The 23679-nt window shown below is 44.3% G+C and overlaps 1 protein-coding gene across 3 annotated transcripts in view; it reads left to right on the top strand.

The window, feature by feature from the left end:
* Positions 1-23679, top strand: part of LOC112248466 (bone morphogenetic protein 1) — a 50218-nt gene that overhangs the window by 23744 nt on the left and 2795 nt on the right. For all 3 annotated transcript variants that reach the window (XM_024417516.2, XM_024417517.2, XM_042320559.1), the window contains 17 exons: positions 44-187; positions 487-604; positions 2005-2183; positions 2342-2447; positions 9022-9146; positions 12340-12455; positions 16603-16705; positions 16859-16975; positions 17897-18042; positions 18201-18396; positions 18733-18858; positions 19632-19792; positions 20020-20200; positions 20366-20491; positions 20922-21049; positions 21500-21713; positions 23119-23369. In XM_024417516.2, coding sequence (XP_024273284.1) covers positions 44-187; positions 487-604; positions 2005-2183; positions 2342-2447; positions 9022-9146; positions 12340-12455; positions 16603-16705; positions 16859-16975; positions 17897-18042; positions 18201-18396; positions 18733-18858; positions 19632-19792; positions 20020-20200; positions 20366-20491; positions 20922-21049; positions 21500-21713; positions 23119-23369 — 2537 coding nt within the window. The remainder of the gene's footprint in view (positions 1-43; positions 188-486; positions 605-2004; positions 2184-2341; positions 2448-9021; positions 9147-12339; positions 12456-16602; positions 16706-16858; positions 16976-17896; positions 18043-18200; positions 18397-18732; positions 18859-19631; positions 19793-20019; positions 20201-20365; positions 20492-20921; positions 21050-21499; positions 21714-23118; positions 23370-23679) is intronic.

Below are 23679 nucleotides of genomic sequence, written 5' to 3'. Positions count from 1 at the left end.
TATTGTACAAACATCATCTTTGGCTGGTAATTGGGAATGACAGGGTCTTCTGCCAATGAGACCAGTCGAAACAGAGCATTGCCAAACCGGCAAGGATCACACCGCAGGAAAAGGGCGGCAACATCCAGACCTGAGAGGGTGTGGCCAGAAGGTGTCATTCCCTATGTCATCAGTGGGAACTTCAGTGGTAAGTCCCACATCATCACTGCTGTTTACTTGCCCTATGTGTCTTATATGCACCCTATAACATAGTTTCCTACTAAAATGTGGTAGCTGGTGTCCATTAAGCATACTTCAGCATACTTGCATCCACTACATTAAAATGAATGTCTTGGCAGCTATTGGACATACCATTTTTTATTAACTCTACTTGGAATGAATTTGGCACTATGAGCAAGCTGTTAGCATTGGTATTTTATCCTCCTTTTTACGTGACTTATGGACGTCAGCCTCACTGATCTCCTCCCTTCTTCCCATCACATTCAGGCAGCCAGCGGGCGATATTCCGCCAGGCCATGCGTCACTGGGAGAAGCATACCTGCGTGACCTTTATCGAAAGGACAACAGAAGAGAGCTACATTGTGTTCACTTACCGGCCATGTGGGTAAGTCCACGCAGGCCTGGGCTCGCCTCCCTCAGGAAGGAAGTGTAGCTGGTCAGCCTGCTCAGACATGACAGTCCTTTATCCACACAGCCATAATGAGTTATCGCTTAAGTACTTTTCCTTACCACTCCTCCATTGTCCTTTAGTGCTGGCTCATCCCCTCTGTCCGCAGTCTGTCTGCGTGAGTTGTGCTAATTGAAGCCCCCTGCAAGTCCTGAGAAAGACGACCATTCATGCCCAAGGAATGCATGCTGTGCCTCATAGTTCTGACACATCTTTCACTGAGCACTGGTGTCACATGTTTTTTTTTAATGACACCCAAGGGAGACCTCCTCAGCTTAACCATAACCCGTAATTCCACATTATATATTTTGTCCTTTTCCCAGCTATGCATGTTTTTAAGTTCAAAAGATATCACACAAAACTGTAGCCACGTTGATGGCGTTATACTCTGGCTCTGCATGTACACTAAATCCGTAACCAAGAAGAACACATTAAAGAGCGGATACGGAGCATAAACTGACCTTTTTCCACCCAGCTGTTGATAGCCATTTTTAGCCTGGTAACTGTCCTCCAGAGTAACAGGGATGACATTATCCACTCAGGCGGCCGCAGTTAGTGGGAATGCCTGGGCTCTGGGCTGGCCTGCTGCAGGCTCCATCTGTCCTGTGCAAAGTTCAAGGCCCGTCTCAGGAAAGCCTGGCTCACAGTAATTAGAGAGAGGCTGGTTGGCCCACAGGGGCGCGGTGTGTGTCCATGGACCGGGGTTCCACACTGACCCTTTCATGTCAGGGAGGGAGAGATGGAGAGCCCTGCAGTCTAAAGTTAGCCATCCTTCACTGTCACACATTGTAACCCTCCATCTACAGTGAAGCACGCATCAATGAATGTCACCACTGTATTAGGATGTAGGGTCACCTCACCTCCGCTAGTTTTCCTATGATGTGCTAGAAAGGCTGTTAAGAATGCTGTTCCTAATACTGTATATATGCATTAGAGATGTGAGATGAACCACAAACCTTTGAGGTCAGACCCTGCGTCTCTCCAGGAACAGGGATTCCTTCCATAGACTACTTCACTTGGCTTATTCGTTATTTGTTCACTCCTTCTGGTTAACACTTTCATGTTTGTGGAAGTAAAGTTCTATATATCCAGTGTAACACGAAGTTCACCAAGTTCTTGTTACATGATTGAGATGTACACAGAAATGTAGCATTTACATAGTACTATGGTAAGCACGATGGCCAATCTTGAGCTAATGCTCTCATCTTTGTGTCTGCCAAGTTAAAAGTGACTTAGTTTAGTCTAATATGGAGCCAGTTACCACAGTCTTTGAACTAGCTTGTTACCCTGCCTGTTGACCTGTCCCTGATCTTTGTTCTGTGTGTTGGACCCTGCAGGTGCTGTTCCTATGTGGGCCGCAGGGGTGGCGGTCCCCAGGCCATCTCCATAGGAAAGAACTGTGACAAGTTTGGAATAGTGGTGCATGAGCTGGGCCACGTGATTGGTTTCTGGCACGAGCACACCCGGCCCGACAGAGATGAACACGTCAGCATCATCAGGGACAACATCCAGCCAGGCAAGACTGCTTTGTAGACTGCTGTGTATGGAACAGCGCACTCATCTTTCCCTTTCTAGGAGATAGCCTCTCACTTTTGTATTTAGTATTCTGGTACAGTATTTGAGGTAGTGGTGGGTTGCAGGTTTCAGTATCTGTTTTTTTGCTTCCATTCACAGGACAGGAGTATAATTTCTTGAAGATGGAGCCAGGGGAGGTGGACTCTCTGGGAGAAGTGTATGACTTTGACAGCATCATGCACTATGCCAGGAATACATTCTCAAGGTAGGAGATGGGCCAAGTTCCACTTCGTACACAGCAGAGCAGAACAGACATCGTGGAAATCAGTTACAGTTTAGGCCAGAGAGCAGTTTCCCAGACTGTCACTTTTGCTCTCATGTCTCACTTCAGGTCTTTTCCATGTGAGTCACTTCATAGTTCTACAATGTGTCAATGTCTCTTTTTTTCTCTCCATTATTTTGTTTAATTTTAGAGCCAGGGGCTGACTTCAAGGCTTAGGAAAGGTGGCGCAAATTGAAGCTTAGATACTATTCAGTTAATGACCTGCTGACATTCATAGCCTGGGGGACAAATATACTGCTGACTTGTCACTGTTACTTAGCCTGTATGAAGGTTGGTCTGATGAATTTAAAGTACAGGGAAGCAGGACAAAGACACAACTCAGTGATGGACCTCATGAATGTGTCAGTGCCTTGGCTTAAAGGAAGAACATCTGCAGAATATAATACTTTTTGGGAGTGTCTACTCTTTCTCTCTCTTCCGCAAATTTATTTTGGCTTGGATCTTTTAACTCTCAATGGTCACCGCTTACATTTGAGCTTGCAGTGGAAATGCTCAGGGGTGAACTGATGTGGTTTCTGTGAGATGCAGAAAGGATTATATTGCCTGTCCTTGTAATGAGATTTCGGAGGTTAAAAAAGTGTAATCCACCAGGATGCCTGGAGTAACGTGTCATTAGAGTTGACACATCTGGCCCATTTAGCTTTTTGGGGCCCAGAAAGAGCAGGATTATAGAGATTTCGCTTTCAATCCTGGTGAATGTTTTATACGTTTTCCTAGACAACACCAACCTTCTGATATTGTGTAGTCCACCTTGCCCAGTCCATCTGTAGTCTAGTAGTAGAAGGGCACCTACAAAAATCAATGCACACAAACTGCAGCATGCTTTACCAACCCCACATAATACCATGCCTATCTGTTTTGTATTATGGGGTTAGGCATATATCATATTGATTGCTTCCAGTCTTTCAAGTAGCTGCGTCTCTCAGTGGGGATGCTGTCCTGTGGCAGCTATGTATCAAGGGCGGGTATTTGTTAGATAAGGCTATTTCCATGTAAAAGGATCCATGAGCACCAACATGCGAAGTTCATAGAAGCATATCAAATTGGGTGTCAAATGAAAGCTAATGTAAAACGAAATCCAGCAATATTATGTCTATGTCCTACCATGACAGAAACCCAAAATATTATTCATATCTTCTATTCTGCGCCTCTGTCTCGTGTTTTAATGTTTCTGCACATAATAATGTGCACACTAACAAAGCAGCTCACTATTTGCATGTCAGAATTTTTTTCCTACGAAAACCGAGATACGCAGGGCAGGATCAATCATCGTAATGTGGATGGAATTAAAAGATCTGTGAAAGGAAATCGCGAAATGTGAGCATGTCTAAATTGTTACGATTTTAGAAGTCATGTAGTGTATGCACAGCATAAGAAACTGCCTTGTTACCAAAATATATTTTTTAAACTTCGTCCCTCATTAGGAGGGAGGATAATGAAAGTTCAGAGGTAACAAGTAAAGGTAGACCTATCAATTAGTTATAGTATTTTTACTGATATCAATTTTGTTTATGAATTATTAAGTGATTAAAACTCAATTCTGTTAACAAATAGGTAAAGGAATTTCCAAAAAATACAGTACATACTCTAGTACACTAGAGTTGAGTACACTATAATGTACTGTACTGACCTCTACTCTACTGAGGGCTACTGTGCTGTACTTTAATGTCCAAACTTGTAAATGTAGACGTCTATGATTGGTTCAGATTTGGCACGGTCTGGACCAACCAAATTGGGTCTTGTTTCGGGGCAGAACTCATTAAAATAATAGCCAGTGTGTAGAATAATACCCAAACATGCAAAAGAGGATATATCACCATGAAGAGAATGAGATTCATATCCATAAGTATGCATGTCTGTGTAGTGCAGATCATGGAGCCAAGACGATATTCCGTTACCGCAATTCCGTTACCAGGTGTAAATCCACTCTACTTACTGTAGTTCAATAACCAAAGTAGATTTTTTAAAAGTTAATGTGTCATGTCATACATAGCTGACACTCCATTCTTTCTGCAGACGTCTTTGAATCTTAATTCAGAGCAGATATTTAAGAGTTTTTGGAAAACTTGGACACAAAGAACTGAGGGAGATTTCACCAAAATTCTGTTACCGAACTTTGCATCTGCAAAGTTCATCTAGGAAATGTTTTTTTGTTGTAAAAATGTCAGTGTAAAAAAAAAGTTTTTGTGCGTAGAGTTATATGGTTTATTAAACTTTGAAATCAATGGTTTTTGTTTGGCGTACATTTTAAGTGGAAAAATCTGAGTCTCAGTGCAATTCCGTTTCCGTGGAATTACCCATAAGGATTGATTGTGTCTACCTTTTGATGAGCCAACTTTTACCCACAGCCACAGGTTGTTCCAATTATCCCTCCCCTGGTTGGCTCAAGCTGCTTGAGTGTGTAGCAGCAGCCCAGTAAACCTCCACATCCAACCCCAGGTTCAGGTGGAGCCGCTAGCGCCAGTGGCCCTGCTGCAGCACATCAGGCTACATGGCACACTCATACCTCTGTGAAGCTCCTTGTAAAAGTTCTCCTCTCATAGTGTGAACTGCCTCATTATGCCACATAGAGCCCCTTTGAAGTGGCTTTGATCGTCGTTAGCAACATGATCCCACATACCAGGCTTCTTTAGGAGGTTATAGGGTTTTATTCCCAAGGTGTCTGCTGGCTAGCTTCATGGCTCCCTGGTGTAAAAAAAAAAGTCAGGTCTACTTGCTAGCATGATTTAGGTCAACCACTAATGATCACATAAACTTGGAGACCATTCAATGTCATTTCCCCGACATTGACTTAATAAGTCAAATCTCTGAGAGTACAGAATCAAACGGATCCTGTTTCCAGGTGCGTTCTGACTGCAAGCTATAGATTTTTCAATAAATTGTTGATATGATTGATCTATATTGGCCTTTGGGATCAAGGCGTTATAGATGGTTTGTGCAGCTTTTATAAAGGACAAAAGGACTGTAAAATATCCCACAGCTTTTTTGTTTCATGGCCACGGAGATGGAATCTGTTAAGATTCTATTTTTGTCACACTTTGCCCTCTAAGATTTTTTTTTCTGTAGAATCTATGTAATACTAAACAGCAGGAAAACCACTATCCACTCAAACCAAACTCTTTAAGTGCTGTTGTAGTAGATGCTGCTGCAATTTGAAATCCATATTTCACAAAATTGCTTCTTGTCCTTGAAGTATGCTTGAAAAGGAGAGCAGTGCATGTGTCATGGTTTTTGATACTCCACTGTGCCAGTGCGTCCCTCTGTGCCAGCTGGCCTCTTTATTTCTCCCAGACTCCCTGTCGGATGCATCTGGAAATCTCTCCAGATGCTGTCCTGTTAGTCACAGACAGAGACCGTGGTGTCATAGTGGCGGTTTGAGATTTGGACCAGCCCAGCTTCTATGACGACTGCATGCTTATTTGGGTTTTACCCATCTCCTTGCTTTTTAGGCTGCAGTTTGGCACTGTTTCTGCCTGTTTCCGTTGGATCAAAGCAAAGCCAAAAGGTCCACTTGGGACTGAGTTGGAGATTGAGCTGTAAATTTGGTGTCATTACATAAGTCATACAAGCCAATGGATAAAGGTTGCCTGACATCCTTGTCAGGAAGTGTGCAGTCTATAGGGGATTGCATGACAATGGGGGGGATACCCTGGCACTGAGTTTAACATACCGGTAACATGCGGTTACCTCCCTCAGCCATGTGTGTGATACATTTTTGGTACCCACTGTGCATCTCGACGCGTACTTTCTTCAAAAGATCTTTTACATAAACAAAATGTGAAATTGTCTAGCGCTACAAACATCGGCATCAGTGATTGTTGTTCCAATTCAATGCCTCTTTCCCAATTGCAGGAAGGGGTTTGGCATGCCCCAGCTTCCCAGTGTGAATGTAATGTGAGCCTGGGCACATGCAAGGCGAGTGAGAGCTGGAGGAGAGGGTGGCCAGACCAGACTGTAATCATTACTACACAGCTCTCTGGTATGAGAACCAGCTGTTGGCTCTCCTTTTGTTCAAAATGTTCTTCCCTTTTTTTCCACCGAGGCTGGCCCTTTCGTCAATACCTCATATTGCAGCCTGTCCCAAATAACCTGCCATGTGCTCGTGGCAACTGGATTCTGGGAAACCGGGAGAGATTCTTTCTGTACAAGGAGGCTGAGATTGGATACAAACACTCTTTCAGGCCACTGCACAGAGTGGGCTGTCTAGCCCTTTATTTTTCTAACTGTACAGGCAATGTGCTTGTCAGGGGATGACAATTGTCATTCAACCTCTGAGCATGTCCTATTTTCCCTGAGTATAGCCATTTAATTATTTCACTGTTTAGAGATGAAAAAGTAATGTATTGAGAGCGTGGTCAGTGTGTTTTCAGAGCACCTTATTAGGAGACAAGGGGCTCCTGTTAGCTTTTCTCAGTTTACAGTTTACACTTCCCCTGCATGCTGATCAGTGGAGGCTTCTGAGGGCAGGAGTACTCATAATAATGGCTGGAACGGAGCAAATAGATTGGCATCAAACACATGGAAACAATGTGTTTGTTCCACTCATTCCGCTGCAGCCATTACCATGAGCCCGTCTTCCCCAATTAAGGTGTTACCAACCTCCTCTGATGTTGATGTACCTGTCCCAATGTCTAACTTTGTTTCCCCATTATTAGCCTGTGTGTTTGCACAGCGTTTTTACTGTAAATCACCGTGGGAAGCCAGGGCCTTTGCCGAGATTGTTGTTGGCAAGATTTCATGGGGAGCCCTCATGTTTTGAAGTGTCTCCTGGGGACAAGTAAGGCAGCTCCCCATGCTTTTTGTCTGGGGCATGTTACCCAACCCTGGGCTTTATCCGCCCCTCTGCGCTGGGGACATTTTTCAGGCCTGGTGCATAAAGCAGAGCCAACTCAAATAAAGACCTGCCAGTATGCCCTTTGTCTGCTCTGACACTGGCTGGAGTGGCGTTGTTCACCGACAGCCAGCTTACGGATCCTGGAGGCAGGCAGACAGACAGACCGACAGGCAGACAGACAGACAGTGCTTAAACTGTTAGCTCAGGCTGCTCTGTTTGCACATGCCTGGCGTTGATGGGTACGTCACCATGGGAACAGCCAGGAACCAGGCTTTGCTCACCATTGCAGAGAGAGAAAAGGAGATGATAAACTAGCAAAGTGTCAAGTGAGAAAGTGGTGTGAAAAGGTCTGGTTTTTCGCCATCAACTGTTCTGGACTCCTTTTCAAGCCAAAGGCAAGCCACCATGATGTGATTTTTATACATCTTTCTAATTGTTCTTGTTCTTTTGGACTTTTAATCCTTATGCTAAATATTGCTGTTGTCCATACAACAAACCAATCAAGTTTTAGATTTTTCTATAGAGTTGTCAGAGGAGGGCATTTGGTTTTTAGTATTGGAATTGGATAATGTTTTTCTTCCATCTGCACAGCACAACGAGGTCAGTTGGAGGTCAGTTTTGACCCCCAGACCTGTTTGAACTACCTCCTCTCTCTGAGGAGGACATTCCTACAGCCTTGGAGGGGACCACTGACCAGAAACAGTCCATTGGTTGTTTTTTATATAATAATATATGAAGTTAGGTCATTGTTTTTGACAGTGTTGATAAGGGTCATGGGTCCGCTGATGGGTGTGGCTCCACTTCTCTGTGCTGAGTTCACTGATGAGAAAGACTGAATGGGCACCGCCTTGCCTCAGAGCCATACAAAATATACTTGACGTATTTCTGAGCACCACCAAGATGTATGATACCTACTAATGGTCTAGTTACTTGAGACAGAAACGAAAGTAGGGAGGTTGGTCGGGAGGATGGGTGAGCATTATCTGTGACAGTCTAGCAATCCAAAGCTTGAATGTTTGAGTTGCGCCTGGGCCCACTGTAGCATTTTAGCTAACCTTTCCCCTAACCCATATTCTAAACTTAACCCAATTCACCTAATCTTCTACATAAATTCGCCTAACCTTTGCTGTTTTAGTTCTCCTAACCGCCAAGTAAATTCTCTCCATAATTCTCCTTTGTTGTTATGGCACAACAAGCAACCTGGTCTCCGATAAAGATGTGCAATATTATACGTCAACCAAGATGTATGAGAAGGTACATCATCCAATTTGTATGATATTATACCACCAAGTAAGATGTATGATACTACACATCCTCTAGTATGTATGTTATTGTATGTTATTCCATTTATAATGTAACCTAATGTATCATATCATACTAAAAGGAGTGTCACAGATTTATGTACAGAATAATACAAATTGCCCTGAGACCACATTGTTGGGCAGCACGGCTTGTGTCAGCATCCTCAGTATATCACTGAATAATGCCTACTGTCAGTGTTAGTGTCAGCAGTTCAGCCGCCTGCTGATGGCTCTTTAGGGTTCACCACTGCCCTCTGAATGGTGTCTTTTCTGAGAAAGTGTGTACCAGTGTGTATGTGCAAGTGCCTTCTCGGTTATGCAGTGTTTTGATCTAACAGCGGTCTCTTCTCCTGAAATGCAGAGGAATCTTCTTGGACACCATCCTGCCACGCTATGATGTCAATGCAGTGAGACCGCCAATTGGCCAGAGGACAAGGCTAAGCAAAGGGGATATCACACAGGCACGCAAACTCTACAAGTGTTCCAGTAAGAACAGCACAATTATTTCAAACACATTTTGGTGTATACAGTGGCAAGAAAAAGTATGTGTTACCTCAATACCTGAATTTCTGCATAAATTGGTCATAAAATTATATCTGATCTTCATCTAAGTCACAACAATAGACAAACACAGTCTGCTTAAACTAATAATACACAAATTATTGTATTGAATACATAATTTAAACATTCACAGTATAGGTTGGAAAAAGTATGTCAAACCCCTAGGCTAATGACTTCTCCGAAAGCTAATTGGAGTCAGGAGTCCGCTAACCTGGAGTCCAATCAATGAGACGAGATTGGAAATGTTGGTTAGAACTGTCTAGCCCTGTAAAAACACTCACACAATTTGAGTTTTCCTGATGTGAAACATGCCTTGAACATGCCTTGAACAAAAGAGATCTCAGAAGACATAAGATTAAGGATTGTTGACTTAAATAAAGCTGGAAAGGGTTACAAAAGTATCTCTAAAAGCCTTGATGTTCATCAGTCCACGGTAAGACAAATAGTCTATAAATGGAGAAAGTTCATCACTGTTGCTACTCTCCCTAGGAGTGGTTGTAAGGGAAAGATGACTGCAAGAGCACAGCGCAGAATGCTCAATGTTGTAAAGAAGGATCCTAGAGTGTGAGCTAAAGACTAACAGAAATATAAGGAGCATGTTAACATCTCTGTTGACGAGTCTATGATACATAAAACACTAAACAAGAATGGTGTTCATGTGTTCACCACAGAAGAATCCACTGCTGTCCAAAAAGAAATTGCTGCATGTCTGAAGTTTGCAATAGTGCAGCTGGATTTTCCGGCAAAATATTCTGTGGACAGATGAAACTACAATTGAGTTGTTTGGAAGAAACACACAACACTATGTGTGGAGGAAAAAAAGGCACACCAACATCAAAAACTTATCCCAACTGTGAAGTATGGTGGAGGGAGCATAATGGTTTGGGCCGGCCTCAGGACATGGACAGCTTGCTCTCATCGACGGAAAAACGAATTCCCAAGTTTATCAAGACATTTTGGAGGAGAATGTAAGGCTATCTGTCTGCCAATTGAAGCTCAACAGAAGTTGGGTGATGTAACAGGACAATGACCCAAAACACAGAAGTAAATCAACAACAGAATGGCTTCAACAGAAAACAATACGCCTTCTCGAGTGGCCCAGTCCTGACCTCAACCTATTTTGAGATGCTATGGCATGACCTCGAGAGTGGTTCACACCAGACATCCCAAGAATATTGCTGAACTGAAACAGTTTTGTGGAATGAGGAATGGTCCAAAATTCTTCCTGACCATTGTGCAGGTCTGATCCCAAACTACAGAAAACGTTTGGCTGAGATTATTGCTGCCAAAGGAGGGTCAACCAGTTATTAAATCCAAGGGTTCACATACATTTTCCACCCTGCACTGTGAATGTTTACACAGTGTGTTCAATAAAGACATGAAAACGTATCATTGTTTGTGTGTTATTAGTTTAACCAGACTGTGTTCGTCTATTGTTGTGACTTCAAATTTGATCTAATCTTCCTCTATGACCAATTTATGCAGAAATCCAGATCATTCCGAAGTGTTCACATACTTTTTCTTGCCACTGTAGTTTGTACATAGCATAAGGTATATATTAAACAATAGGTCTAGGAAGTTGACATAATAATGGACATTTATATAATGCTTTTGTTGCTTTTGCTTACCTCTGAGAGTGAGAAACGTTGTTCTACTTTTTCGTGTCTCTCAATATCACAGCGTGAATACTCAAACGCTCCTTATTTTCCTAGATGTAGTTTACGTGTGGAAATAGTTGAGCATCTACCATTGATGTGACGTGGTTCCCTGGTTACAGTTGCTGTGACTCCCTGGCTAGGGGAAGGAGTGTAAACAGTGCCCTAGAACAGGAAGTGTCATCACTCTTTCCCAGATAGACTCAAAAGAAAGGCTGGTCTCAAGAGAACAATGACTAGAATGATGGCTGGGAATCAACATACTCTATTCTTAGAGTCCAGAGATCAAGATATTTTCAATGTAAACTGAACATATGTGTTCTAAAGGAAAACATCCTGCCCTGACACTTTACCAGTAGTTATGTTGGTCTTTAGAAAGACTTAAAGGTTTAATAAGGTTAAGGCTGAAGGGACAACGACTACAGGCGCAAGGTCGATTTATAGCATAAACCGACAAGTTTAAAATAGTCATTCATAAAACAAAAGTGATGTCAGAGCGTTAATTGTGGGTCAGACAGGGAAAACTGGGTTTGTCAGAACCACATTAAAGCTCAGTGAATAAACAGTATACTGCTGGCCAGAACTGGACCACTGAATGTGGTTTTAGTGGGGGGAATCATCTTTCTTCACCATAGATGGTTTAGAGAGGTGGGGCTGTTTTTAAGTGGGTGTGTTATGTGTTCTTCACAGTAATAAACTCTCTCTCAGTGGAACAGGGGCTAGTGGATGATGTGGCGCACAGAGGATGCAGCTAGGAAGGAGTCTCTCTCTGTTTTCATGGAAAACAGATTGTACGAGCGCAGCGCAGTGGATCCTTATTCACACAGCATTCCTGGGAGCATTTGTCATCCCCTCAGAGTGATTGTTAATGGTTTAGCATCAGCAGACCTCTGCCAAGCGTTATTTGACCCCTTTATGGTCTGGAGGGAGGGAGCCAATGAACGTAACCAGTTGTGGGAGATGTTTTTAATACTCCCGCTGAGTAAGAAAAACTCAGTAAGAAGTTCCCCTAGAGCACTGTGCATGCATGCTGGTTGAAATTATCCCCTGTAGCACAGTGGGCCAGAGGGAGGATTGAACTACCAGCATGTTCATAATGTATTAGGTCTCCTAGAGGATTTGGTTATTTACAGTATTTATTTACAGATTTATTTTGAGTCGATGCACATAGAATGTGTGTCATACGGTCTTCTATTGCTTCTCATCAACTGGAAGAGGTTGATAATCATCACCGTCAGCAGATGATATTTTGAAAATGAAAGAGTTGCCCTCTAAGATTCAGGATTATAGTTGTAGCATCAAACTGCTGTCTTCTACAGTCTGCCTTTAGTGGGACTTGGCTACTTCATTTCTGTTTCTCTAATCAGTATTTTAGCCCTTATCAGAAAGAAACGAATTGCTAGATTCTCCACTGGTTGACGTGGTCCTCATGTTCATGTGTCTCTCTCTTTCTCTGTTGATAGGATGTGGAGACAGTCTGCAGGAAAGCAGTGGGAACTTCTCCTCTCCTGGCTTCCCCAATGGATACTCAGCCTACATGCACTGCATCTGGAGAATATCGGTCACACCTGGGGAAAAGGTGGGGCCATGGAAAACTGACTGAGATAAAAACTTGAAGAAGTGCTTTGTTTATTGTGACTTAGTGATAACTCTGTTCCCTTTGTCAGTCACTCTGTATAAGATACCATGGGGAGTCAACAACCAATCATATTCACTGAAAACTGAAATCATGCCCAACAGGCCAATCGATAGATGCCAAGCCTGCCATTGGAAGCCCCGCCGCCTTGGCTATAATACCGGGGTTCGTGGAATACCGGGGAACGTGTCACGCAATTTACAAACTTTTCAAGTAAACGAAGACTACGAGATTTGGCTCCGACTTACGTGTCTGTTAGTGGGGAGACAGTACTCGTCCCTGTAGATGTTGCGAGTTTTGGGTCTTGGCATTGGTTTTTGCGTTTGCTGAAACCCCACTACTTTCTGCTCTGCTTGTGTAGCTAATGCTTCCTTGCTTGAATAAGATGGCCAGTGGTAAGAGTAAGTTCAAAAAGTCTAATCAGTTGAGTTTGAACCACCGATCGTGCCCTAAGGCATGTGGTTTCACAATGGAAATTAAAGATACTCATGAGTGCTGTCCTGTTGCCTGGGGTGGAAACACGCTTTGGCTCAGACCAGTTTGTGTGACATTTTATCCGGCTTGGTTCAACTTCCATTGGGCGTTTGGCTGACTTTGTGAGAAAGATTGGGGCTGCTGGCGAAGGGTCTTCCGGTGAAGCGACCCCAGGAATGGGGTTGTCTGAGACCGGAAAAGAGCAGCAGTGGTGGTCAGAGTTGTCAACCCAGCCGAGTGAGGCTCATTCTGGTTTCTCTGGCAGTGTTCAGAGTCCAGATGATATACAATCCCTTGTTGGCTCTTGAGGGTTTTCAGAGTGTGAATCGGATGTCATCAGTCCGGGGCAGCCTAAAGCCCCGGCATTGGATTCTGTGTGGGAGAGTGAACCATTGGTGGTATATGTGCCTTTTGATGGAGCTGTGTCATAGGGTGGTAGATCACCTGTGGGTGGATTGTGGGTGGATTGGTCCAAGTTTGGGGGAAGGTATTTACCGCCTGTCCCTGCAGCAGTGAAGCGTTGCTTACCCCTATTTAAAGATTTTGCAGATGAGCTAAAGGCGACCTGGGATTCCCCTCATTCAGCCAGGCTGGATCATGAGTGTAGAGGATATGGAGATAGCTGGGCTTTTTTGCACAGTGCTGATGGATGGAAAGCTGGCGAGACACTATATATACAAAAGTAAATGTGGAAACCCTTCAAATTAGTGGATTCGGCCATTTCAGCCACACCCGTTGCTGACAGGTATATACAATCAAGCACATAGTCATGCAATCTCCATAGACAAGCATTGGCAGTAGAATGGCCTTACTGAAGAGCTCAGTGACTTTCAACGTGGGCACCGTCATAGGATGCCACTGTTCCAACAAGTCAGTTTGTCAAATTTCTGCCCTGCTAGAGCTGCCCCAGTCAACTGTAAGTTCTGTTACTGTGAAGTGGAAATGTCTAGGAACAAGAACGGCTCAGTCGTAAAGTGGTAGTGCATAAAAAGTGTCTATCCTCAGTTGCAACACTCACTACCAAGTTCCAAACGGCCTCTGGAAGCATGGTCAGCACAAGAACTGTTCGTCGGGAGCTTCATGAAATGGGTTTCCATGGCCGAGCAGCTGCACAGAAGCCTAAGATCACCATGCGCAATGCCAAGTGTCAGCTGGAGTGGTGTAAAGTTCGCCACCGTTGGTCTCTGGAGCAGTAGAAATGCATTCACTGGACTGATGAATCACACTTCACCATCTGGCAGTCCGATGGACAAATCTGGGTTTGGTGGATGCCAGGAGAACGCTACCTATCCCAATGCATAGTGCCAACTGTACAGTTTGGTGGATGAGGAATAATGGTCTGGGGCTGTTTTTCATTGTTTGGGCTAGACCCCTTAACGCTACAGCATACAATGACATTCTAGACTATTCTGTGCTTCCAACTTTGTGGCAACAGTTTGGGGAAGGCCCTTTCCCATTTTAGCATGACAATGCCCCCTTGCACAAAGTGAAGTTCATACAGAAATGGTTTGTTGAGATCGGTGTGGAAAAACTTGACTGGCCTGCACAGAGCCCTGACCTGAACCCCATCGAACACCTTTGGGATGAATTTGAAAGCCGACTGCGAGCCAGGTCTAATCGCCCAACATCAGTGCCTGACCTCACTAATGCTCTTGTGGCTGAATAGAAGCAAGTCCCCACATCTAGTGGAAAGCTTTCCCTGAAGAGTGGAGACTGTTATAGCAGCAAAGGTGGGACCAACTCCATATTAATGCCCATCATTTTGGAATGAGATGTTCGACGAGCAGGTGTCCACATACTTTTTGTCATGTAGTGTTCTTAGCCTCTGGGGCTAACAATGGGGCTAATCCTAGAACGGTGCTTCCAAATAAACAGAGCCAGTTCTCAGCGGATTAGCTGGACAAAGTGTACCAGGCTAAGGGTGTGGCAGCCTAGTCATTAAATATGGTCACAATGCTGCAGATTTACAGTGCATTCGGGAAGTATTCAGACCACTTGCCTTTTTCCATTTGGTTACGTTACGGCCTTTTTCTAAAATGTATTAAATAGTTTTTCCCTCATCAATCTACACACAATACTGCATAATTACATTTTTTGCAAATGTATTAAAAATAAATAACTGAAATATCACATTTAAATAAGTATCCAGACCCTTTACTCAGTACTTTGTTGAAGCACCTTTGGCAGCGATTAGAGCCTTGAGTCTTTTTGCGTATGAGGCTACAAGCTTGGCACACCTGTATTTGGGGATTTTCTCCCATTCATTTCTGCAGATCCACTCAAGCTCTGTCAGGTTGGATGGGGAGTGTCGCTGCACAGCTATTTGCAAGTCTCTCCAGAAATGTTTGATCAGGTTCAAGTCCGGGCTCTTGCTGGGCCACTCAAGGACATTCAGAGACTTGTCCTGAGGGATCAGAGTATTGGCTGGTTGCAGCGGACTCGAGTAAACAGGTGGTGCTCCACACTGCCACACTGGTTTCCCATATTTCTCTCTGGGGTTCATAGGCAATCACAAAAAAAGTTGTTTGACTCTGGCTCAGCGCATTCAGTTACTGGGTTTTATCATATGGATGTAACTGTCCCAGTGTGGCTCATAGTGTTCTTATGGCTGGGTCTGGGAGTGGGTGCAATGCAGGTTGCACATTTATCCAGGTTTCTACAGTTCCCTATGGGTTTCAGCCTTAGGGTGCGGCAGTGCGTAAAGAGGGCATTATCATGTTTACCACAGTTTTCTGTGGATTTGAGCCTTGGTCTGCCATGGCAGCGGCGAGTAGACAGTTTCCAGGTTACTGCTGGTTTGCTGTGGGTTTGAGCCTCAGGCTGCCATGGTTCATCTGGTTGATGCTATGCAGCATGAATGTGCGCTTTACCAAGTCACGACAGGTGTTCTGTTTTGGACTTGCGGTTTCTTGCACTGATATTTCAGGATGGCAAGGTAAGTATTATTATTGGAACCATGGGGTCTATGGACTTGGGCTGCAGTGGCAGCGTGTCAGTGCGCATGGCCAATTTGTAGTAGGTTCTGGTTCCCTATATTGGGCGCTGACAGTTCAGCGCCCAGTTCAGTATTAGGGAAAAAAGTGGCTTCTGTAACCCCTTTTTTGGAGCTGTGGGCCTGCTAGTTTGGTACCAACTGAGCTGGCTTGGGGAGTGACTGTATGTCCCCATAGAATGTTATACAGAGTAACCGACTGAACGGGAAGGTACAGTTATGAATATAACTACAGTTCCCTGAAGGCGGAAATGAGGTATAACATATTTTGGCCACATGCCGTCAGGGGGTTTGGGATCACTGAAGAGCAGTACTGAATTGAGAAATTAATGTGAGTATTATTGCCAGGAAGGTAGGGCTTCCGAGGGCGGGCTCGGCATTCATTGGCCCGTTGGGTGTGATTTCAATTTTCTTCAGGTGAATATGATTGGTTGTTGACTCCCCACAGTATAGTATACCTCATTCCCTCCTTCAGGGAACAGTAGTTATATTCATAACTAAGTTTTCCTAAGGATGATAAAATCTTGATTTTAAAGTCAGCACTGGATTTTTGTTTTCTTCTCATGTTGAAACTGTTTGGACTGTATTTTGTTCATTAATCATCATGCTCTCTTGGTTATTAAGATCATTCTGAACTTCACCTCCATGGATCTGTACAGGAGTCACCTGTGTTGGTATGACCATGTTGAGATCAGAGATGGATACTCCAGGAAAGCCCCTCTGAAAGGTTAGGATTTAAGAATGTCTTATTCCCATACATGCACTATACACTATGGTAAAGTGATGCTGAAAATAAACTTAAATGTAACACAAGGGTGTCTGGACAAAAAGGTAGTTCTGAGTGTAATAAGGTGGTCTGGTGTGTGTGTGTGTGTTCCAGGTCGTTTCTGTGGGGATAAGCTACCTGAACCAATCATCTCCACCGACAGCCGCCTGTGGATCGAGTTCCGCAGCAGCAGTAACTGGGTGGGGAAGGGCTTCTCCGCTGTGTATGAAGGTAAGGCCAGAGCCCAATCCCCAGCAGCCCCATAACAAGACAACTCAGCTGACTGACTGGCCACATCGGTCACAGATTGAACAACATGCCTGAAAGCAGCTCAGTGATTCTGTCAAATCCCCAAGTCTGACTGCCTCCATGCTGCTGTATCCAGCACATCAGCATGGCTCATTGTAACATTGTATCCAAATTGTAAAGCAGGGTTGGGCAAACTTTATGGCTCGAGGGCCACATCGGGATTTTGAAATTCAACGGAGGGACGCATTTTTTGGGGGACCAATTGTTCGTTAAAATCAATTTGCGGGGGCCTCCTGAGTGGCGCAGGGGTTTAAGGTACTGTATCACAATGCTTGAGGTCTCACTACAGACCCAGGTTCGATCCCAGGCTGTGTAACAGCTGGCCGTGACTGGAAGACCCATGAGGCGGTGCACAATTGGCCCAGCGTCGTCCGGGTTAGGAGAGGGTTTGGCAGGTTGAGATTTCCTTGTCCCATCGTGCTCTAGAGACTCCTGTGGCGGGCTGGACGCCAGGTGTACAGTGTTTCCTCCGAAACATTGGTGCGGCTGGCTTCCAGGTTAAGCGGGCATTGTGTCAAGAAGCAGTGCAACTTGGCTGGGTCGTGTTTTGGAGGACGCATGGCTCTCAACCTTTTCCTCTCCCGAGTCCGTACAGAAGTTGCAGCGATGCAACAAGATTGTAACTAACAATTTTATACCATGAAAAATGGGTAAATTGAAGTGCCTGACGAGCCGGCTATGGCCTGTGGGCAATACTTCACCCCCCCTTGCTGTAGAGCATGGTGTATTGAATATAGGAACCATTTAATTGAATCCACATTATGAAATCCATCAACCCATTGAAAGAAATGTGGTGATGATGATAGATAGCTATGACGTCACTGCATGTTCTCTGCCATTCAGCCATCTGTGGAGGGGAGGTGAAGAAGGATAACGGACAGATCCAGTCTCCTAACTACCCAGATGACTATCGGCCCAACAAGGTGTGCATATGGAAGATCAGTGTGTCTCAGGGCTACCACGTCGGCCTGACCTTCCAGTCCTTTGAGGTAAGAGATACGGGCCTCTACTTGTTCCTTTCACCCCCTTTATCCATTATCACATTTTTCCATACCACTACATCATTATCCTCTGCAACCTTTGTGTATGAGGAATGAAAATGACTTGGAAGTTCTAACCTTGTCCCTTTTACCCATCCCTTCCTTAGATTGAGAGGCATGACAGCTGTGCCTATGACTACCTGGAGGTGAGGGATGGGAACTCCGAGAACAGCCCACTGGTGGGACGCTTCTGTGGTTACGACAAGCCAGATGACATTAAGACCAGTTCCAACCAGCTCTGGATGAAGTTTGTGTCTGATGGCTCTGTCAATAAGGCTGGCTTCGCTGCCAACTTTTTCAAAGGTCAGATCTCAAGGGTTTTGTACTGTATAAATAAACACCCAGAGAGTCATTGCTGATTGCATATGCCCTTGTTGTAGAAATTACCAGCCTAAGTTTCATAGTAATGAATCTCTCAGCATCATGTCATTACAAGGTGACATTTTGAGTAATTTGATAATTCTGTCATGATTGGTTGTGTTAAACTATATATAATTCAGGAGAGACAATTTCATCATTCATCATTTGTGACCTTTTAATGTTTATCTTTGGTTTAGTTTTGGAGGGGTGCACTTGTCGGCTGTTGAGTTGTGAGGCTATGTAAAGGGCGCTAACCTGTTGTTGTTGTGCTGGTTGTAGAGATGGACGAGTGCTCCAAGCCAGACAATGGTCGCTGTGAGCAACGCTGTGTCAACACACTGGGCAGCTACAAGTGTGCCTGTGACCCGGGCTATGAGCTGGCTGCCGACAAGCGCAGCTGTGAGGGTGAGTACAGTAGAATACTGACCAGAGCCTGCTCAATAATGCCCCCTCAACTGCAGGTCACACAGTAATGCAGTTCAGTGCTGTTCTTTAGTCACTGCCCCCCAAATACACCAGTTGCCCCACATACAGTAGCTAGAAAAAATACCTCCAGAGATGTGTGTACTCAACAGTTCGTCATTTGGATTTATTGCCACCCAATGGGGTTGTATTTGTTGCCCTCACCCTACCAAAATTCAACTCCAACTTCACAGGTAATCAGAGCCCAAAGCAAGTGTTGAAAACATCCTGACTATTATGACCATCATCTGTAAATTAGAAACAGACAGAAGTGCTGCTGATGCAGGGGTTTATTGTTTTACCTTTTCGTTTTCCAAACCTGACCACTGTCTGCCTCTAGAGGAGGAGGCCTGCTATGACATGTTCTTCAAATGTTGAAAAATTATCCAACTTAACCCTTTTGGGTGACATACATTTCTGCATGTTTAAGCTTTTGGTAAAAAATATAGCAGGTTGTCTGTTAGAAAATTATCCTCAATTGTTAAATAATACCCAGCTTAACCTTTTTGGATGACATACATTGTGCTTTTAAGCTTTTGGGGGGATAAAATCCCACCAATATAGATAGATGTTTTGCACAAATTGTCATTGATACACATTTTTATATATACCATTTTATCCTTATAACCATATGAAGTTTAGGCACATCTTAACTATTGTCCTGGTCTTCTCTCATATGGACATCTGTCTGTCGGTGTGTCTGTCTGTGAGCGTAGCTGCATGTGGAGGTTTCATCACCAAACTGAACGGCTCCATCACCAGTCCAGGCTGGCCTAGAGAGTACCCCCCCAACAAGAACTGTATCTGGCAGCTGGTGGCGCCCACACAGTACCGCATCACCCTGCTCTTTGACGTCTTTGAGACGGAGGGCAATGACGTGAGCACCGGGGTTATTATGACTGGGCACGGGTTGGGTTTGTTCTATCTCCATGGGCCTTAATGGTGTCATCATGGATCTGTCCTCCCGTCTGTCATAGAGTACAGAATGTTGTCCTTATATTGTACTTTGTAATAGTATATATTCCTTTGCATCGTATTTGTGTACAAATTGTAATTACATTCCCAAATGTTTCATGTTTCATGACCTGATGTTTCTCTGTCCAGGTGTGTAAATATGACTATGTGGAGGTGCGCAGTGGGCTCTCAGCAGACTCAAGGCTACATGGGAAATTCTGTGGAGCAGAGAAACCTGAGGCCATCACCTCTCAGTACAACAACATGCGCATTGAGTTTAAGTCAGACAACACCGTCTCCAAGAAAGGATTCAAAGCTCAGTTCTTCTCAGGTGAGCCTTTTGGCACTGTGTGTGTGTGTGTGTCTTTCCCTCCAAGAGTCTGTTTCTGTGTGTATGAGTGAAGGTTAATCAATTCGACCCCATGTTTGAGTGCTAATGGCAGGGTGGTAGTGTGGGAGAAACGTTCATGAAGGTATTGTCCCTTTATGTCCCCAGACAAAGACGAGTGCTCAAAGGAGAATGGAGGCTGCCAGCATGAGTGTGTCAACACCTTCGGAAGCTACAGCTGTCAGTGCCGCAGTGGCTTTGTGCTGCACGAGAACAAACACGACTGCAAAGAAGGTACCGATCGGCCACCTGCACACTGAAACTGAGGCCCACTGGCACATTGATTCTGGGTTTATGTATTTTATGCGGGTTGGAGCTCTGAAGGTTATTTTTAGGGGGATGACTTAACAGGAGGTTGGTGGCACCTTAATTGGGGAGATAATGGTTGGAGTGGAATAAGTGGAATGGTATCAAATGCATCAGTCACATGGTTTTCATGTGTTTGATGCCATTCCATTGGCTCCGTTCCAGACATTATTAACTGTCCTCCCCTCAACAGCCTCCAGTGGATGCCTTCCTATTGCAATGATTGGAGATGAGCAAGTACACATTCCCTTGTGCCAAATACCACAGTGCAGCTCCTGAGTGGAGTTTGAACATTGGCCTGTGTGGAGCAGTAATGATACAGGGGAGCGATGTTGATCTTGTGGATGTATTTTTGCAGCCGGCTGTGATCACGTTGTGAACAGTGTGACTGGTACTATCACAAGCCCCAATTGGCCAGATAAATACCCCAGCAAGAAGGCATGCACCTGGGCACTCTCCACCACCGCAGGCCATCGCATCAAAATCGTATGTGTCCCCCTCCAACTCTCTCTACAGTCTTAACATACAGATTGCATGTGTGTGTAGGTATGGGTATGCATCTGTTTGTGGGAAGAGGGGTTTGGGTGAACTGTGGAAACCATTGAGGACTTTGCACTGTACCGTACTGAGCACCACAGCCTCTGCTTAATTGAAACAATCCCTTAACCACAAATGTCTCCCCCTTCTGTCACAATCATACCGTTTTGTCTTAATGGCAGACTGTACATATCTCAGCTTTTTGAATATGGTTAACTTGGCTTAGCCAATGAAAATTGATTGCATGTGTCTATGCTCTTTATTCCAATCGGTTTCTTAAGGTTATTACCCTGATAGGGAACCATTATATTTCATACTCAGCTCTTCTAGCTTTTGTAAAACAGGCTGTATACCTGCCACCTTCTTTCCTTAATTCTTTCCCCTCATGCTTTGTCTCAGGCCTTCAATGCAATTGACATGGAGGCCCATCTAGAGTGTGCCTACGACCACATTGAGATCTACGACGGGCGCGACAGCAAAGCCCCCAGTCTGGGTCGCTTCTGTGGCACTAAGGAGCCTCCTCCCATCATGTCCAGCGCCAACAAGATGTTCATCCGCTTCTTCTCTGATAACTCTGTTCAGAAGAAGGGCTTCGAGGCCTCCCACACAGCAGGTACAGTGGGGTAAAAAAGCATTTGGTCAGCCACCAATTGTGCAAGTTCTCCCACTTAAAAAGATGAGAGGCCTGTAATTTTCATCGTAGGTACACTTCAACTATGACAGACAAAATGAGAGAAAAAATCCAGAAAATCACATTGTAGGATTTTTTATGAATTTATTTGCAAATTATGGTGGAAAATAAGTATTTGGTCAATAACAAAAGTTTATCTCAATACTTTGTGATATACCCTTTGTTGGCAATGACAGAGGTCAAAAATTTTCTGTAAGTCTTCACAAGGTTTTCACACACTGTTGCTGGTATTTTGGCCCATTCCTCCATGCAGATCTCCTCTAGAACAGTGATGTTTTGGGACTGTTGCTGGGCAACACGGACTTTCAACTCCCTCCAAAGATTTTCTATGGGGTTGAGATCTGGAGACTTGCTAGGCCACTCCAGGACCTTGAAATGCATCTTACGAAGCCACTCCTTCGTTGCCCGGGCGGTGTGTTTGGGATCATTGTCATGCTGAAAGACCCAGCCACGTTTCATCTTCAATGCCCTTGCTGATGGAAGGAGGTTTTCACTCAAAATCTCACGATACATGGCCCCATTCATTCTTTCCTTTACACGGATCAGTCGTCCTGGTCCCTTTGCAGAATAACGGCCCCAAAGCATGATGTTTCCACCCCCATGCTTCACAGTAGGTATGGTGTTCTTTGGATGCAACTCAGCATTCTTTGTCCTCCAAACACGACGAGTTGAGTTTTTACCAAAAAGTTATATTTTGGTTTCATCTGACCATATGACATTCTCCCAAATCTTCTTCTGGATCATCCAAATGCTCTCTAGCAAACTTCAGACGGGCCTGGACATGTACTGGCTTAAGCAGGGGGACACGTCTGGCACTGCAGGATTTGAGTCCCTGGCGACGTAGTGTGTTACTGATGGTAGGCTTTGTTACTTTGGTCCCAGCTCTCTGCAGGTCAATCACTAGGTCCCCCCGTGTGGTTCTGGGATTTTTGCTCACTGTCCTTGTGATAATTTTGACCCCACGGGGTGAGATCTTGCGAGGAGCCCCAGATCGAGGGAGATTATCAGTGGTCTTGTATGTCTTCCATTTCCTAATAATTGCATTAAAAATCCTACAATGTGATTTTCTGGATTTTCTTTTCTCATTTTGTCTGTCATAGTTGAAGTGTACCTATGATGAAAATTACAGGCCTCTCTCATCTTTTTAAGTAGGAGAACTTGCACAATTGGTGGCTGACTAAATACTTTTTTGCCCCACTGTATATTACTGCCATCACAACTTAGACTCTAGCCCGCTTTGTGAATAGAAATACTGCAGTGGTTTCTCATAAATTGTCATTGGTTAGTTCCTTCTAAATGATGTCTATGGTGTTTATTTTATCTCCAGAGTGTGGAGGTCGTCTCAAGGCTGAGGTCAAGACCAAAGACCTGTACTCCCATGCTCAATTTGGTGACAATAACTACCCCGGTGCATCTGACTGCCAGTGGGTGATCGCCGCTGAGAAAGGCTATGGGGTGGAGCTCATCTTCCAGACCTTTGAAATCGAGGAGGAGGCTGACTGTGGCTACGACTACATGGAGCTCTTTGATGGTGCTGACACCAAGTCCCCAAGGCTAGGACGCTACTGTGGCTCAGGGGTAAACTCATTGATAACCTCATCTATTGAAAGACTTTTTCTGGCCAAAGTAATTTTTAGCACCAACAGTATACTGTCATAATATCATTTCATAATATAATTTTTCTCTCGTTCAGGTCTAGTTTTATTGAACGACATTTTCAGAGGCAGTGTAAAATGACCTCTGCAGTCGAATAACCTTTTATACTGTGTGTCTGTGTTTGAGCATTAAAGAATGGCCCCAGTGTTGTAAAGATTTCCACTCCGCTCTACAGCTTTAATCACTTTGTTAAAGTTGATGTGTTCCTCTGGGTTGGACAATATTGCTTCAG

The sequence above is a fragment of the Oncorhynchus tshawytscha genome, linkage group LG04, assembly GCF_018296145.1.
Source record: "Oncorhynchus tshawytscha isolate Ot180627B linkage group LG04, Otsh_v2.0, whole genome shotgun sequence".
In the NCBI taxonomy this organism is placed as follows: domain Eukaryota; kingdom Metazoa; phylum Chordata; class Actinopteri; order Salmoniformes; family Salmonidae; genus Oncorhynchus; species Oncorhynchus tshawytscha.
The sequence above is the reverse complement of the archived record's forward strand: the minus strand, read 5'-3'. Positions and strand labels throughout refer to the sequence as shown.